This window comes from Silurus aristotelis (assembly GCF_946808225.1).
Source record: "Silurus aristotelis genome assembly, chromosome: 8".
NCBI classification, from domain to species: domain Eukaryota; kingdom Metazoa; phylum Chordata; class Actinopteri; order Siluriformes; family Siluridae; genus Silurus; species Silurus aristotelis.
Window position 1 is genome coordinate 12,925,767 of NC_139581.1, and position 16,428 is coordinate 12,942,194.

Here is a 16,428-nt window from a genome sequence, read left to right on the forward strand (position 1 = left end):
TGTATAACAAAAGCCTGAGCCATACATTTTAATGCAGACTGTATGAATTGCCACCTGAGTCTAGCAGGTGGCTCTCAAACAGGGGGAGAGAAGAAAAGGATCAGACATAATCTCAGACAAATGTTTCTAGGAATCTCATGTCATGACATCGTTATAAAATGTGAAATATAACCTCACGAGACATGTGGAATTCAACCCAGTACTTTTTTTGGATTGCTCCAGTATTGATTTCATGTATTAAATAAAAAAAAAATTATTCAATGCAGGTAATGTATATCCCAGCACTTTATCTTCTATAACTTATAAGCCCAAAGTGTCTTCTTTCCAAAGATATCCTGTCTGGAGCTGTTAACATTTTGGATGGTCATTTTTAGCTGCGAGTCCAAAAAGCGAGGGTGAAGGACAACGTTAATATTAATTGTTTTGTTTATAGAGCCGTTGTATAAATGCAGTCATTTTCTTACAATTGTGAGGTTATAATGAATATCAGTACAGTTGTGATTACATAACAAATTCAGTGTAATCAAACTTGTGTAAACATTCACTCGATTTGAAAAATGTTCACATAACGTAAGGCTTTAATTGTTTACATTCACTGAAGATGTAGAAACTCAACACACTGTAACCGATGCAGAAAATCGCAGGTAACGCGGTTTGTTAACCGAACACTTGTGTTACCATTTAATTTCACTTCTCGCATTAAATCAAATGTGCTTAAATAAAACCAAAGCAAACAAATACTCAAATGTAATGTTCAGGAAAACGCAGAGCACTGAGACTGACCCAGTCATGTGTTCAGAACATCAGCGCCACCTAGTGGATAGACAGGCATAAACTTGAAGGTCAAAACTACTGGTCCAAATACTTCTAATTAAATCGCAAACCAACAATTACAGTCTGTCTGAAACTGGATATTATTGTAATATCCACTATAAGCCATATATATTAAATATTAAAAATATCGTATCATAAATAACATAAGAAGAGAACTTCACTACAGACGGCGCTCTGTTAAGCTGCATACAATAATCATTACTCTTAGTTTAATAATGATAAAGATTTTCTTTGAATTTCGTTACCTGCTCAGTTTAATCCATTCTCACTTCGTTATATATAAATCCTACTAGTGAAAATACATCAAAATCAAAACGCTCAACGCAAAAGTACATAACGACTTTTGCCAAAGAGCCAAAACAAATAGCAAGAGGCAAAATAGCTACTCTTTCTCAAACGCAGTTTCCGTACGACTCTTCGTATTAGTTACATTGGGAAAATCGTTTTTTAAACTATCACACTTTTAGTTGGCATACATAAAAACCAGATCAACACATTTTTATCTTTTTTTTTTTCTTTTTTTTTTAGTATTGTTACCATAGATTCGCCACTATCGAATGTGCGGGGATGAAATGATGGGCGCGCCTTCTTTATTTCTCTCTCACTTTTGGTGACGTTTTCTTCGCAAGCTTCGTGGTATAGTGCCATCTATTGGTCCGGAGCTTATGTTTCTAAATTATTATTACTAAATACTTGTATGAAACCAGCGACAGGGATGAGCCTCTGCAGGACAATGCACTAAAAACTTGTGTAAACTGTGAAGCAAAAATAAAACGATTAAATTATAAAAGAAATTTAAATCTATAGGGAATTGCGTGTTAGATAGCAAGTATGAACGATAAAACACTGAACTCTGGATATGAAATTGACCCTGCTTTTAAAGTACAGTGCCTGAGAGTCCCATAACTAAATTATCCCACAGTTTGTGAACCTAAACCTATTTATGCAACATCACATAAACTCAGTTTCATTTATATGTGCCCTGACTTAACTTCTGAAGAATGTTACTCAGTTTGAAGAAAGATTTTGCTATATCAAGTCAAGAGTCAAGTCAAGAAGCTTTTATTGTCATTTCAACCATATATAGCTGACGCATTACACAGTGAAATTAAACAACGTTCCTCCTGAACCCTGGTGCTACATACAACAACAATCACAGAAAACACAGGGCCAAGGACCAGTTTCCTCACCACATAAAGTGCATTGTGTGCAACCTGGTGCAAACAGTGCAAAGACAACACAAGACAGTGTAAGACAAATACACAAAACACAAAAAAGCACCACCAGTAAACCTGTTGTATATTGCACTCTGTGGTGTGTAAAAGAGCAAAGTGAACATTGTAAGTAACAAAAATGTAAACAAAATGTTGTGCAAAAGAACAATAGCAGCAATCAAAAAAAAAGTTCATTTCTGTGTTGAGAAGCCTGATGGCTTGAGGGAAGAAACTGTTTCACAGTTTGGATGTGACGGCCCGAATGCTTCGGAACCGCTTCCCTGATGGCAGGAGGGTGAAGAGTGTGTGTGACGGGTGTGTGGGGTCGTCCACAATGCTGTTGGCTTTGCGGATGCAGCGTGTGGTGTAAATGTCCATGATGGAGGGGAGAGAGACTACGATGATCTTCTCAGCTGTCCTCACTATCCTCTGTAGGGTCTTGTGATCCGAGACGGTGCCGTTCCCAAACCAGGCAGTGATGCAGATGCTAAGGATGCTCTCAATGGTCCCTTTGTAGAACGTGGTCAAGATTGGTGATGGAGCTGGTGTTAAGTGTCGATGTGAGGTTTTCCGCCAAATGAACACCAAGGTATTTGGTGCTCTTAAAGATCTGCAAATTGTACACCTTTTTTTTTTTTTATTAATCCTCATTTCCAAAATATTTAAAGGAAACATATAGAAAATAGCCTGTGAAACCAATGAACGTGACAATTTAACCTTCAAATTTAACCTTCAAATTCGACCTGGGTTTTAAAAATGTTTGTAGGAATAAACTGGACTCGGGCTGAACAAGTGAAAGTCTGTAGTTAACAGACAGAACTGAAAGCTCGGCGTATTCAGTCCCGTTGATGTTAAAGGGGGCGGGACTGGTTTAGTCGACCAGATGCAAAAGGGGTGTGTGAATTGTTTAGAACTCCGATAAAAAAAGGCGTGGTTTGATAGTCCTCTGACGCAAAGAAGGCGTGGTTTGTTCGTCATCTGATGCAAAAGAAGGCGTGGTTTAAAGGTCATCTGATGCAAAAGAAGGCGTGGTTTGTTAGTCCTCTGATGCAAAAGAAGGGGTGGCTTGCTAGTCCTCTGGAGCAAAAGAGGGCGTGGTTAGTTTTCAAAGTGGAATAAGCAACTGAAAATGGCGGCGGCGGGGTGCGCCGGGTCTGTCAGCGGACTCGGGCCGCGGGCTAAAGCGAGGCCTGAAGCTGTTCCTACTCACCGTCATGTGCGCTGTCTGACCCTGGAGGAAGCTCGGTGTCCGGTTTGTTTGGAGATCCTGCTGGAACCCGTGACTATGCCGTGTAGACACTCGGTTTGCCTGCATTGCTTTAAGCGGACGGTGGAGTGTAGCGGGCTGTGCTGCCCGTTGTGCCGGCTTCGTGTGTCCAGCTGGGCCCGAAATAAACAGTCCCGAGAGAAAAGCCTCGTCAACACCGAGCTGTGGGAAATGGTGCGACAAACTTACCCGGAAAAATGCGGCCAGAGATTAGAGCAGAGGGCCCGTGTGATGGCTTCAGAAGGTGATGTAGATAAACAAGCCTTTTTTTTTAATTAAACTAAAAAAAGTATTGGCATAAATGATAAAACTGTTTGTGCGAGAAATACATTCGTCAGTGAAATTACTTTTTGAACACGCAACTTGAAACGGAATGATTTCATTTAGGGCTGAAGAAAAGAATCGACTCCCCAGTTCGTCGAGTCAAATGAAAGAGTCGAATCTGAAGTATCGGGTTAAATTGTTTATATGTAAAGCGGTAGTTGTTTTATGAATGACTGAAATAACGATAATAAACATTCCTTATCGGTTATAATATTAAGACTACTACAATTATGCAATTATTGCTAAATAGTTTTTTTTTTTATTGTTTTGTTTATTTGTAATGGAGGACCATGGAACATGTTTGTAAACACTCAGCCCACTGTAGTTCAGAGTCGGTTACAGTGCACTGGTGTGTGTGCTGGATGTTCTAGGGTAGATGATCTACCTAGTTTTATGGTCAGACAGATCTAATTAACGTCCCTCACGTTACACGCCGCCGTTTCTCCTCCTGTTTACTGTACACCCGCGCACGCGCTTCCTCAGGGCCATTAAACACAACAGCACAATAATCTGTCACTTCAGCAGAAACCTGAGCAGAGGCCTGCAGCAGGCTTACAGGCCTCACTGCTGAAATTATACTACTTAGCCTTTCCTCTTAATCGTACTTTTAAACTCTATGCAACAACAATGTCAAAACTCCTTTTTTGCCCACATACGCACACATTCTTAGTTACTTGAGCACTATATGCATTTCTGCCCAGTTTAGAAATGCATTTGACTTTAGACTTAAAAAGCCTTAACAATTCATTGAATTTTTGTGATTAAATAATAATTTATTTGGATATATATGAAATTCTGTGGGTTTTTTTCTTAAGCATATTTGAATTCTATTTTGTTGAAACTGTATCAAAGTTTGGTGACACATTTTTTTGAATATTTTGTTTGCTAGTTATTTTTGCGATGCATTATTAAATTAGAGACATTTCTACACTTTGCAGTAATCTATGTGGTACACTCTAAGAAATTCAGGCATTCTCTCTGTAATCTGTGTAAAAGTAATGTGTAGGTGTTTTCTACTTGCTTGTCAGCTTTGAAAGCTCTCTTTCTTGCACAATAGTCAGATTAGTCTGTGTTTGTGGGGATGCGTCTTTGAAGAGAATATTTAGGAGGAACCTAAAACAACCCCCACAAAAACAACAAACATTAAACACAAAAGACATGGTTGTTGCAAAAAGTAAATCAGTGTTATGTCTTCATATCTTTGTGTCACAGAAAGGCTCTAATGTGTTTTACTGTCATGTCTTCCACAGATGTTTTCTGTTCACCTATACAGATATGTAAGCCTGGAGAAATGCGGCACGAGTATGATAAACAGAAGAATAAGGTTAGTTGACGTCTAGAATCATAAGCTGACAAATATTAGATTAGATACAACTTTGCCATTACACATGTACAAGTACAATGTGTTGTGTATATATCATGGATATCATAAATATCATGGCTAGATGAGTGAGTTATAGGTTACATAACATGCATATGAAAACCCACATTAAAATATCACCAAAGTGACTGTAAAACCATTGTGCTTCCAGGTGATGAATCATGAAGAAACTGAAGAGCGAATAAAAAAAGTTCCTTGCCGTAAAAAAGGGGACTGTGGACTGCAAAATTCTCAGAATACCGTATGTTCGTTTTTTTTCTCTTCTTCTTCCAAAGCAGTTGCTAGAGATGAAAATTGAAACCGTTATCTTAAATACTAAATGGAGCAGAATGTATAGAAGTCAATACTTTTTAGTATTTAGTAGTTCAACGTTTTTAATAGAGCAGTATAAATGCTCAGTTGATTCATCAGTCATGCTCTATTGAAAACAAAAACATTCATTACAAATAGTTGTATTTTTTAGTCTTTAGGGGTGTTGTCAGACTCTGAGAATGAAGAACCGATAAGAATGAGAACCAGACATGCATCAGCATTTGTGCGCAGATCAAGGGTTTCCCCAGCTTTATGCAGAAGGTAAACACAATTCATTACAAAATTTCTGCATTATACTACAATGTCTTACATGGTGTGTGGAAATAAATCTTAATATCCCCATGCTTTTTAGTTCTTACAGTTCGTTCAACATCAATGTACAAAGGAGCCAAAGTTGTACTGATTCCGATGAAGGAGGGAGAAAAGTTGTTCAATCTCACCTTTCTTTACAAGAAAAAGTATGACTGATCACCTGCAAAATTATTTTAGCACCAATTCTTGTCATGCTGTGATTCAGTTTATGCTATTCATAGGCAGAATTGTATATTATCAATCTGTGGTGTTCTTATAACAAAAATCCCTATGTTTTCCTTCACTATAGGCTAGTGTCTGTCATAGTTTCAATGCTGGAATACTTCTTTCCTCTGAGAACAGTCGTTCCTTCTCAGCACCGGTTCTTCCCCTTGACAAGCGGCAACACTGGCGTTCCATTTTGGCTTCTCCCCCCTCTTTAGTGCCTCACACTAAACCTGAGCGGTCTGTCAGCCCAGAGAGCAATGACAGCATCTCGGAGGAGCTGAACCACTTCAAGCCCATCGTTTGTTCACCGTGCACACCACCAAAGAGACTCCCTGATGGCCGGTTAATGGAACCCACCATAGTAAAATCCACACCCAGGAACCTGACCCATGGTCTGCAGAAAAACACCAGTTATGAAGCTAGCCCTAGCATCCTTCAGAAGTGGAAGCAGGTTGAGCTAGATCGGCAGCGTGTCAAGTTCATGTCCAAGGGGACCATAACCAGTCCAGTGGTAGACGATTACAGCTTTACACGGAGCTCTGAAGAAGACCAAGAGAACAAATCCTGTAACTGTGGTCCCATGGAGAAAGACTTGCCTGGACAACATTGCACTTGTACTGCCAATGCAGACTTCTCTAGAAAGCAGAGGGAAAAGCCTTTACTGCGAAATAAGCGGCAGTTGATTTTTGATCAGTGTATCAAAGATGATTTCTCACAGTCCACAGCTGCTCCTACACAGATCACACTTTGTAATTCTGATACTCATAAGCAATGCGGTGTGTGTGAGCCACACTGTTCACCTTCAGGGGGAATGGAAAACTTGAAATCGCCCATACTGGACAAACATATTGCAGTAAGTCATAATCATGGTAAAGTCGACCTTCAGGACTTAAAGAATGAGCCCACTGTAAGAAATTGTGTACACAAGAGACCTACCTCAAGAAGGGGCAAGAAGAGGAGCCAGAAGACCAAACATTTGGAAGAGACTAAGAGGAAAAAACTTTCCAAGATAGAAAGCTGTGATAGCTGTGAAATACAGTATAGACAAAATGATTTACACGTTGAACGGATCCATCAGGAAAGAATGGACAGAGAACTGGCACTAAAGCTACAAAGACAGTTTGACAAAGAAGGCCAGGAGCTCGAAAGACATAGGACGAGTTCTGATAAATATCCTCTACGTTCGTGGATTTGTGTAGATGGTAGAGTAGCTCGTAATCCACGCAGGTCAGGAAGGATTTCCAGAAGGATAAAACATTTTAATTAAAGTTTTATTTCAATTTATTGATCTGTTTGTCCTTATTTGTAGGACAGAGAATGCTGATATGTTTGGAATGATCTTACTTAATGGGACAACTAGGTTTATGCTTGTCATTTCATTTTTTCCCCATGTTATATCTATATTATACCAAATAACTGCTCTTTTCTTAGATGAAATGATTGCAGAATATTTGCTCTTACTATTTTTTCTTTAAACTTGGCACTACCTAATCAACAACCAGACAATTTCTGTAGGACTGATTCTTCTGGGGCATTAAACATAAATACTAAGAAATATGCTGAGTTTGACAGTTCACTCTGAATAATCAAAAGCATGTATTTCTGCCCAATAGTCTCCTACAGTACTTGTCTTAAATAAAATTGATTTGGATGGCACTATAAATGCTTTACATTACTCAACTTGCTACATTTACTTGTAAACAGTGTTCATGTCTTATCTTGCTTGGAATTTATTTTTATTTTTTTAACTTTATCTCCAAATTTATTTATATTCAAAGATTGCCCCTTGTCAAATTCTACATTTATTTGTCACATACACAGTTGGATGTCTGCACCGGGTTTGCACAGTGTGCATTTTTCGTATCTTCTTCTGTTAGAGTTTGACGATTTATTTTACAGTTTTGCAAAGGTCTGGCCAGCTTGAACTTTAAGGGAACATATTGCACTATATGCTTAAATGAGCATACATATAATGCATTAAATCACTGTAGACTTATTTGAATTTTTTTAAGGGTTTTATTCATATGCCAAATTGTTTCATCTAATCAAATTTTTTCTTTTATGCTTATTTCCGGAAACACAGTCTACATTTTTTCAGTACTGTATCAGATCTTAATAATCTTTAAAAATAAAGGTTTGAATATATAATGATGTGGATATATGCAGAGAGGGTAATGGATAAGCCTTTCGAATGCATTTCCCATGCATGTTTAAATTGCATTTGAAAATCGTGTGAATAATGGGACCAAATGCAAGCATTTTTCTTTTGTAATTTTTCTTCTTTTTGTTTTTGGATAATATTCAAATAATGTGACCTTTTGGGTCATGCAATTATGTTTTTCGGTTCGGTTTAACACTATTAGACTACATTACAATGTTAATGATTAGCAGTCATGTTCAGGTAAAGTTTGTTGCATATTGAAGTTCACAAATTGACAATTTTACAATTTTTGTTTGCACAAACAATTGTTTCCAGAAAGATGGGAACATATGGACATAAATAATGAATAATGAGGTAAACAAATTATAAATACCAAATAAAATACTATTTTCTTGCTTATCTGTGTGGGTTTCCTCTGCATTTGCTTGTTAACAACAACAAAGTCAATAAATAAATGTCCAGTTTGGCATGAATGGTGACCAAAATAACCACACTTTTTATAAGTGTGGTGCGCAGAAAAGCATCTCCGAACGCTTGAGAAGTCAAACATTGATGTATGTGTTGTAGTAGCAAAAGGCAACATTAGGTTGCAAATCTCACTACAGTGAGTGCATGAAAAGTCCAGTGTTCAGAGGATCAGCAGTCTAACAAAAAAAAAAAAAAAAGATTTTTCAACTGTAAGTGGTGGTGGTGTTTCTAGTAAATGGCCAATATGTGTAGATATTAGTGCACCTAAAAAGAAATAGCAGTTGAGCCTATATAGTTTAAAAACGGTGATGTCATACTCATAGAGGAATTAAAAATTAAATAGTCAACGTGTAATGAACAAGAAGACAGTATCCAAAATATTGTGTAAAAAAAAAAGACAGGAAGTAAAAGCAGTACGTTCTTATGCACATCGTGTCGTTTCTTGGTTGTTAGTTTAGTCTATTTGAGGGTTAGATTTAGTGCTTTATAAAAATATGTGAAGGTGTGCATCTTTGAGACCCACTTCCGTGTGTGCTTTTGTGCGTTTTTTTTATCAGTAAAGTTGCTCACACGGATATGTGATTCCAAACATGCTGAGAACTGTAAAAACTGTAAGGCCACAGAGTCCAACTCTGTCATTTGAGTTTGAGTTTGAACTTGTCTCATCGAAGACAAAATGCGTACGAAAGCTTGTAGAAGAATGTAAAAAATATATAAGCAACCGGAACGGTGCATTTCTGGTAACCTGCTGCAGGCGGAAATCAGGCAGCCCGAGCCACACGCTGTGTGCGTGGCCGACGAGCTTTCAGCCAATCAGAGTGAGCCAGGTCATACAGAGGACCAGGAAGAGAAGATGGCTGCAAAGAATGGAAAGAATGGTCTTCTACAAAAAGTAAGAGTTGATTATTACGTTTCAAAGTTCGACTGAAAACTTGTTACGGCTTTTAAACGTTGATCTAATCCTAGACATCTTTTTTCTTTTATTACATTGTGTGTTTGTGAGGGCAGAGTGATGTGCAGTGGCCGTGAGCGTGCTAACAGCTAGCGGTTTAAAACGGAAGCGTGTAAGAAAAACATTGGCGTTCTTGAAAATAAACCTTTTTATTTTATCAGCACACACAAAGGAGTCAATCTGACCCGAGTAATTCATAGGCACGTGCGCATTATAACTAGATTTAAAGCGTGTAGGAAGTTTTGATCTGTGGGAAAATACATGCCAGATGGCGCGCGCGCTTCTCTCTCTAATGAAATAGCGGTTTAACTGTGTACTCATATAAGCCTTATTGGTAGAAAATCCCACACCAGGATATCTAATTCAATTAAAACTGATAGATTAAAATATTTTCTTTGACACTTAAATTTTCTTAAAAAAAAAAAAAAAAAAAAAAAGGTAGATGCATGATGCATTTGATAAAATCAGTCATGTCATATGTTCTATGTGATGCCTGGCACTTCATTTAGTATGTTAAAGTGTGTGCTGTTTCGTGGATATAGGTTGGTATAAACGAACTTAAAATTGGGATAAATGATGCATTTTTTCATATATTAAATTGTACAACTCTGCTGGAAAATCTCATGTGAATACTTGCATGATTTCAGTGGAAAATTGATGAAAAACCTGTCAAGATTGACAAATGGGACGGTGCAGCTGTGAAGAATTCTCTTGACGATGCAGCGAAAAAGGCAGGTGCAACTTTTTTTTATTTTTTGGAACTGTCTTTGCATTTAATAGTTTCAGTCATGCTTGACCTGCTGTCATTTCTTTCTTATAGGTACTCATCGAAAAGTACGGTTACGTCGAGAACTACAACCTTGTAGATGGGCGTCTTTTCATTTGCACCATCTCCTGCCTTTTTGCCATTGTAGCCTTAATTTGGGATTACCTGCACCCTTTCCCAGAGTCTAAACCAGTCCTAGCATGCTGTGTCATTTCATATCCTTCACTGCTTTATCAGATATATTTACAGTGTTACTTATTCACTTTTGGTCCAGCTTTGCAGCTTTTTTACATATAATGCTTTTTTATTTTTAACAGAATTGAAAAGTGCAGTTTTGTTCTGCATTATGCAATTAATTTATCCTTTTTTTTTATATTGTCCAGATTCAAAACTTTTACTGTTGTTTCCTTAATAATTTTACACATATTTCATAATGATGGGCATTTTAACCTTGTATACCTCGTACAAAGAGAAAAACATCTTTCTTATGGCCGTCCAGAAAGACCCAACTGGAATGGACCCGGATCACACCTGGCAGCTTTCATCAAGCCTTAAAAGGTTGGTCTTTCTTTCTTTTCTTTTTTTTTGGTCTCGTTCAAGAATTAGTTTCTTATTTGGGAATGTGTACCAAATGATTAAACTCTTGGAAATCTTTTTACAGGTTTGATGATAAGTACACACTGAAAGCAACATTTAGAGATGGAAAAACCAAGCAATTTAGGTCGACTGAGTTCACAAAGTCAGTCAGTACATTCTTTGATGGAGAGGGAACATTGGTGATGGACCATTATGAAAAGTGTGTGTCAAAGCTTCATGATACATTGGCAATGGAGAAGAAAACCAAGTAAATTTGAACAGAAACTCATTGTGCCAGCAAAGCCCTACCACACACCGATTTGGGGTGAAGGTGTGATGTAATATCAAACATTAGTCTTCAGTTACTAAATTTGTTTAACAATTGTCATAACTGTTTTCAATTGGCATCACAATGTTTCTACCAGAAGGTGCAGTTAGAGTAAATGCCTCAGTTCAGCATTTTTGTGTGAAAGTAAAGTAAAATGTTTTTCACTGGTTTCATTTGATGATTACCTGATCCTCACGATAGGAAACATGTGAGAGTTAAATATTGAAATGTTTTTCATAAGCAGCATCAAGTATAGCACGGTTTTGTTCCAGTATTGACATCCTAGAATTCAATTAAAGTAAAAATTATTTTTCTTTTATTCTTTTTTTTTTTTCCTTCCCCTCTCATACAATATATATTGTTTTGCTTAAGAATCATTAAAATGATTGGTGTCAATTTCTTGGATCTTATTTTCCCCCCTAAACATCTGAAAGACTGTTTACTCCAACAGCTGAAGTTAGAATTGTGAATTATTTTCATTTTATTGCTTCACAGGTCAAATAGTGATCATTCTGATATCTATTTAAGTTATATTCATACAAACTGTGTGTGTAGTCTCGATGGGTTTTGTGTTGGAGAGACAACAGATAAACTGACACATTGTTGAGTGAGAACCTTTAGGTATAAAAGAGCCCAGATTGTGACACACAGCCAAGGTTTTGGCTTTTGTTTATTTTATTCTCAACCAAATAATAATCAAAAATGTTTTTTTATTATATTATAATATAGACTTGTACATCTGGATACAGTTTTTATTTGAATGCTAGTTACAGAATAGCTGCAGTCTGTCATTAAATCCGCTGCTTTAGGTATTGTTGTGTTGCTGTTTTCCAAAAAAGAAAAAAGCATACAAATAAATAAACAGCTCGTCTTTTTTATATATATATTTTTTACTGTGCTTTCATTCTCATTACTGTTGTTTTTTATTAGATTTTATTAGACAGTTTATTAGCATTATTATTATTATTAATAAATTATTATAGCATTATTAAAACATTATTTAAAAATTTTAAAAGAAAAAGTTGTTTACAGCATACCCCAGGACCCACAATTAATTCTAAACTTTAAAAAGTCTGTCATAACTTTTAACAGGATATATAATAAATAAAGAAATATTCTAAAAAATACTATTTAGCTGTTAGCTTCATCTTATACTCTTGTCTTATTTTTGTAAATTGTTGATAGATGTCACCAATACAGCCAATACAGATCTTCCCTCCTTCTACTGGTATCTTGTAAAATGGCATTTTCTGTGTGTGTGTGTGTGTGTGTGTGTGTGTGTGTGTGTGTGTGTGTGTGTGTGTGTGTGTGTGTGTGTGTGTGTGTGTGTGTGTGTGTGTGTGTGTGTGTGTGTGTGTGTGTGTGTGTAACAATTAGTAGTCTGAAATGCATAAATACCATGAAATGTTTTCTCATAATCCTTAGTTTTCAACGTTTATTGCCATAAACTTTGAAAGTTTTGTTTTATGGGTTTAGTTATACACATGATTGGTTTATTAATTAATATTATTCACCTCACCCTGAATTGCCAGCTTTTTTCTGACATCCTTAATACTAAATGAACGATTTCTTATTAAAATAAATGGAATCATGTGATAAAATATTGTTCAGCCTATGAGACAGAAATAAATATTATCACTGCAATGTACTCTAGTTTATAGAAGGTTAATAGTCTGGATGTATTTTATATTGTATTTTAACAAATGCTATTACATTGGCAGTAATTCAACTTATTACTGTATTCACCTAAAATTAATTTTATTCTTTAAAAAAAGATGATGTATATGTCACACCAAATAGCTTTAAAATGCAATCAGTGGTTGTCGTTTGTAACATGCAAAAGTTAGCAGCAGACTGACATAATGCCAGACTGCTTTCAGAAATGGTTCATAAAACACACAAAAAACGACAAAAGAAAAAAATAATACAACCTGGTACATAAAATGCAGAGCAAACATTTATTACTTGACAACCCATGAGGAACTAACCTGAAAAAGGTGAAAGGGATACAAACAAAGGAAATGTGGGAAAGATGATGGTGAGAATATGATATCCGGGACCAAATAATATTTTGTTTGGTCATTGTTTTAGCCGGCTTTGTTGCTGAACTATTATGTGTTGTGAAATACAGGGCATGAGCTGAGCTGCTCCAATTTAATCACAACCAAATTCAAATCTTTGTTTTATTTCAAAATCAGCATAATAACTCTTAAGTCAGTTGTCTAAGACTTTAATGTCATATGCAGTCTGTAAATCTGTTTTTCTCTGTGATTAAACACTGACATGATTCATTAGGTATAAGCAGAGAAATGTAATGTAAAACAACTAAAAAGGATGTACAGAGGAGTGAATGATGTTTAAGGAATAGTTGTTCGATGTTAAGATCTTAATGCACAGCATCTGGAAATGAGAAATGGAAAAAATTTTGAGTCTGTTTAGGATACAAATTTAGGTTTAGGGAGAAATTATTAGTAAACCTATTTACTGTAAGTTTAGGAATTGTAAATTGTTTTTAGAAGACATCTCAAACCTTTTAAATACTGAATGTGTAGTACCTGTATCTGCGAGGGCAGCCATGGTGTCCCACCATGTATTCTTGGGCATAGCAGTGCTTTCGGCAAAGCCCTCGATAGCCACATTTCCAGCTGTGAAAATCTGTATTGCAAGCTGGAAAACAACAATCACACATTTTATGCAAGCAATGTATTAATAAAAACATAAAATTATTTTACCCAGTCCTAATAAGCATCATCTGATCATTTAATGAATAAAAATGATCTTATGCCCTCACAAGCTGAAAGTAGCAACATCGTGAAGATGATCAATCCCAATGTTTTCATGATCTTTAGCCAAAATGTACAATCTCTGGCATTCTGGTGTTTCAGGTGTCATTTATACACTATTACACCCATAAATGGGAGGGGTGGGAGGGGTGGGAGAGGCTTAGTAATAACTTCAGTCCTATATTTTATTTAGAAAATGAAATTTGCAAAACTGCAGAAAAAAAAGAACATTGCATTTACAAAAGGAACATGTTTCAATATACACAAAAGCCTTGTGAGTAAAGAGGACAGAAATTAAATATATGTTGATGCATTAAGTAATTATAATTAGCCACCCTGGGGCTTCATGTCAATCTGCTCTACGGATTAGACAATATAAATAGTCATTACATATGGTAAAACAATTCTACATACATTTTACATGATTCTTTTTGAACATCATATACTGTCTGATTTTTTTCTTTGCTTAATATTCACTGTTTTTGTGTTAAACTGTTTAAACATTTAGTTTAAAGTAAATATTAAGTTTCTACTGTTAAACCTAATAAACATGCAGTGGTGCTGCTGTGGTGGAAGAGAGAGGCTTCGTCAGCAAAAAAGTTTCAGATTCCACAGCAACAGCAAAAGAGGCACATGCAGTCCCTTGTGACCAGATACCCCCTACATGTAAACAAGGTTGGAAAACATAATAGTGGTTATATGGCAGAGTTAATCATGAATTTTTTGTATGATTTTTTGATATTATAAAAAATATATATATTTGCATATATTCGGTGCAAATAATTTGATCAAAAATACATTAGTAGAACATAGGTCACTATGTTCCTCATTATTAATATACTTATGAAAATTATTTAATAATAATATCAACAATCAAAAGTAGATGATAATTATGATAATAAAGGGTATATTTAAAAATCCCATGTATGGTTTCATTCATGTAATGAATCCCATTCAGGGTGTCATTCTGCCTCATGCCATGTATTCCTGTAATCCACTCTGATCCACTACAATGCTGGCCGAAATGAAACAGATATTAAAGTCCAAGTAAGAAAATAACAAAAGAAGACATTTTTTCATCTTTTATACAATTGCTTTTGTAGGTCAGATCATTTTGTTATATATTTTCTTTTAATAATTACTGATAAGAATCTTAGATGTGTGCAATCAAAAGTAAATGCAGTGATACTGAATTTTTGGGCAAGCAGATAAAGATCGAAATATGTTTGCATTCTTGTTAAAAGGAGGATATAAATGATGAATAGTTTGCAATGTTAGCTTTATACACTCAAAGTTGTCAACCTTCTGGAGGTTTTGTAATTGGTTGATAAAATGCAAAATGTTAAATGGACTAATGATTTTTTTGCTTGTTTGTTATGCCAGAAACGCATGTATAGTTATAAGTTAAGTTAAAATTCAATAAAAAAAAAAAAATAATTCATGTCCGACACAAGCAGAGTTCTCGAGGATGGGAGAAGCCGATAAAAGAAGATTAATAACATGTCTACATCTTTATAGATTACCAATTACTAAAACAATTTAACACTTAAAATCAGTGGATCTCGAATAAACAGGAACCTATCAACCAGTTTAACAAAGACGTTTAATGTAGTATTTGGAGTTGTGTTTGGTTTATAAAATCTATTGGTAGGTTAAACGCACAACCACATTACACTAAGTCCAGTGTGAAGTGGGTTTATTAGACCAATAACTAATCATGTCTATTAAATGTGTTAAGTTATCAGCATGTATCAGAATATAACACTGGATGTACAAGCTAATTAATCAGATGCACAGGTTGCAATTTACCTCCTTTATCATTTCCATATTTTGTCTTGCAACAACCTGTAAATGGTTTAGACCAGAGATGCCTAAATAAAGGCATGCAGGCAAAGTTGGCCTGTAGTGATGTTTAATTTGGCCTGCCATGCCATATATGAGAAGAGAGGAAAAAAAGGGGGAAAATATGCTATTTGGAAAAAACTTTTGAAAACTAAGGACCAGCATTTTGACTCTCATTAAAGGTCACTGAATAGTCATTAAACTCTACTGTACAATAAATAGTTTCTCTTTGTATAATTTCAATACAAATTTTAATTTCAATACAATATTTATTTAATTTTAATACAATGCAAAATTAATTTTTGACCCAGACAAACTCAATCAAGTTTGATTTTCTTAGCCTTTTATAGGAAAAAGATTGTGCGCCTCTGGTTTATGCACACAGCGACCACTTTATTACATACACCTGCTCATTTATGCTATCAAATCACTCAGCCTGCAGATAGCTCTACAGACCAAGAGTTACAGACAAACATGTTTCACACACAAGACAAAAGGACACATCTGAGCAACTGATATATCGGCATCTCAATATAATCATGAAATATCATGAATAACACCATAGTTACCGCTGAGGTGTAACATAACTAATCATACTGTATTTTATTTAGCAATACGTCATACAGTACAGGATAATGATGAGGAGGAGGAGAATATTATTCACCTCATCCTGAATTGCCAGCTTGGTCCAACAACCTTAA

The 16,428-nt window shown here is 35.8% G+C and overlaps 2 protein-coding genes across 2 annotated transcripts; both read left to right on the forward strand.

The window, feature by feature from the left end:
• Positions 1 to 3,109: 3,109 nt before the first annotated feature.
• Positions 3,110 to 8,411, forward strand: rnf169 (ring finger protein 169). Its single transcript, XM_083548397.1, has 6 exons — positions 3,110 to 3,559; positions 4,890 to 4,963; positions 5,172 to 5,261; positions 5,484 to 5,593; positions 5,685 to 5,790; positions 5,934 to 8,411. The coding sequence occupies exons 1-6, from the start codon at positions 3,178 to 3,180 to the stop codon at positions 7,116 to 7,118; spliced, it is 1,947 nt and encodes a 648-aa protein (XP_083404523.1). The 5' UTR covers positions 3,110 to 3,177; the 3' UTR covers positions 7,119 to 8,411.
• Positions 8,412 to 9,065: 654 nt separating this feature from the next.
• spcs2 (signal peptidase complex subunit 2) lies at positions 9,066 to 11,988 on the forward strand. The gene is made up of 5 exons (XM_083548476.1): positions 9,066 to 9,372; positions 10,080 to 10,163; positions 10,253 to 10,412; positions 10,621 to 10,756; positions 10,860 to 11,988. The coding sequence occupies exons 1-5, from the start codon at positions 9,334 to 9,336 to the stop codon at positions 11,044 to 11,046; spliced, it is 606 nt and encodes a 201-aa protein (XP_083404602.1). The 5' UTR covers positions 9,066 to 9,333; the 3' UTR covers positions 11,047 to 11,988.
• The last annotated feature ends 4,440 nt before the right edge of the window (positions 11,989 to 16,428 follow it).

What these genes read in the sequence shown, in the direction of transcription:
- rnf169 (XM_083548397.1), top strand. Translation starts at nt 3,178, where the DNA reads ATGGCGGCGGCGGGGTGCGCCGGGTCTGTCAGCGGACTCGGGCCGCGG. An exon ending in TGCAAAATTCTCAGAATACC is followed by an intron (nt 5,262 to 5,483) that starts GTATGTTCGTTT and finishes TGTATTTTTTAG; the next exon opens with TCTTTAGGGGTGTTGTCAGA. An exon ending in TCCCCAGCTTTATGCAGAAG is followed by an intron (nt 5,594 to 5,684) that starts GTAAACACAATT and finishes CATGCTTTTTAG; the next exon opens with TTCTTACAGTTCGTTCAACA.
- spcs2 (XM_083548476.1), top strand. Translation starts at nt 9,334, where the DNA reads ATGGCTGCAAAGAATGGAAAGAATGGTCTTCTACAAAAA. An exon ending in CCTAGCATGCTGTGTCATTT is followed by an intron (nt 10,413 to 10,620) that starts CATATCCTTCAC and finishes AATAATTTTACA; the next exon opens with CATATTTCATAATGATGGGC. An exon ending in CTTTCATCAAGCCTTAAAAG is followed by an intron (nt 10,757 to 10,859) that starts GTTGGTCTTTCT and finishes ATCTTTTTACAG; the next exon opens with GTTTGATGATAAGTACACAC.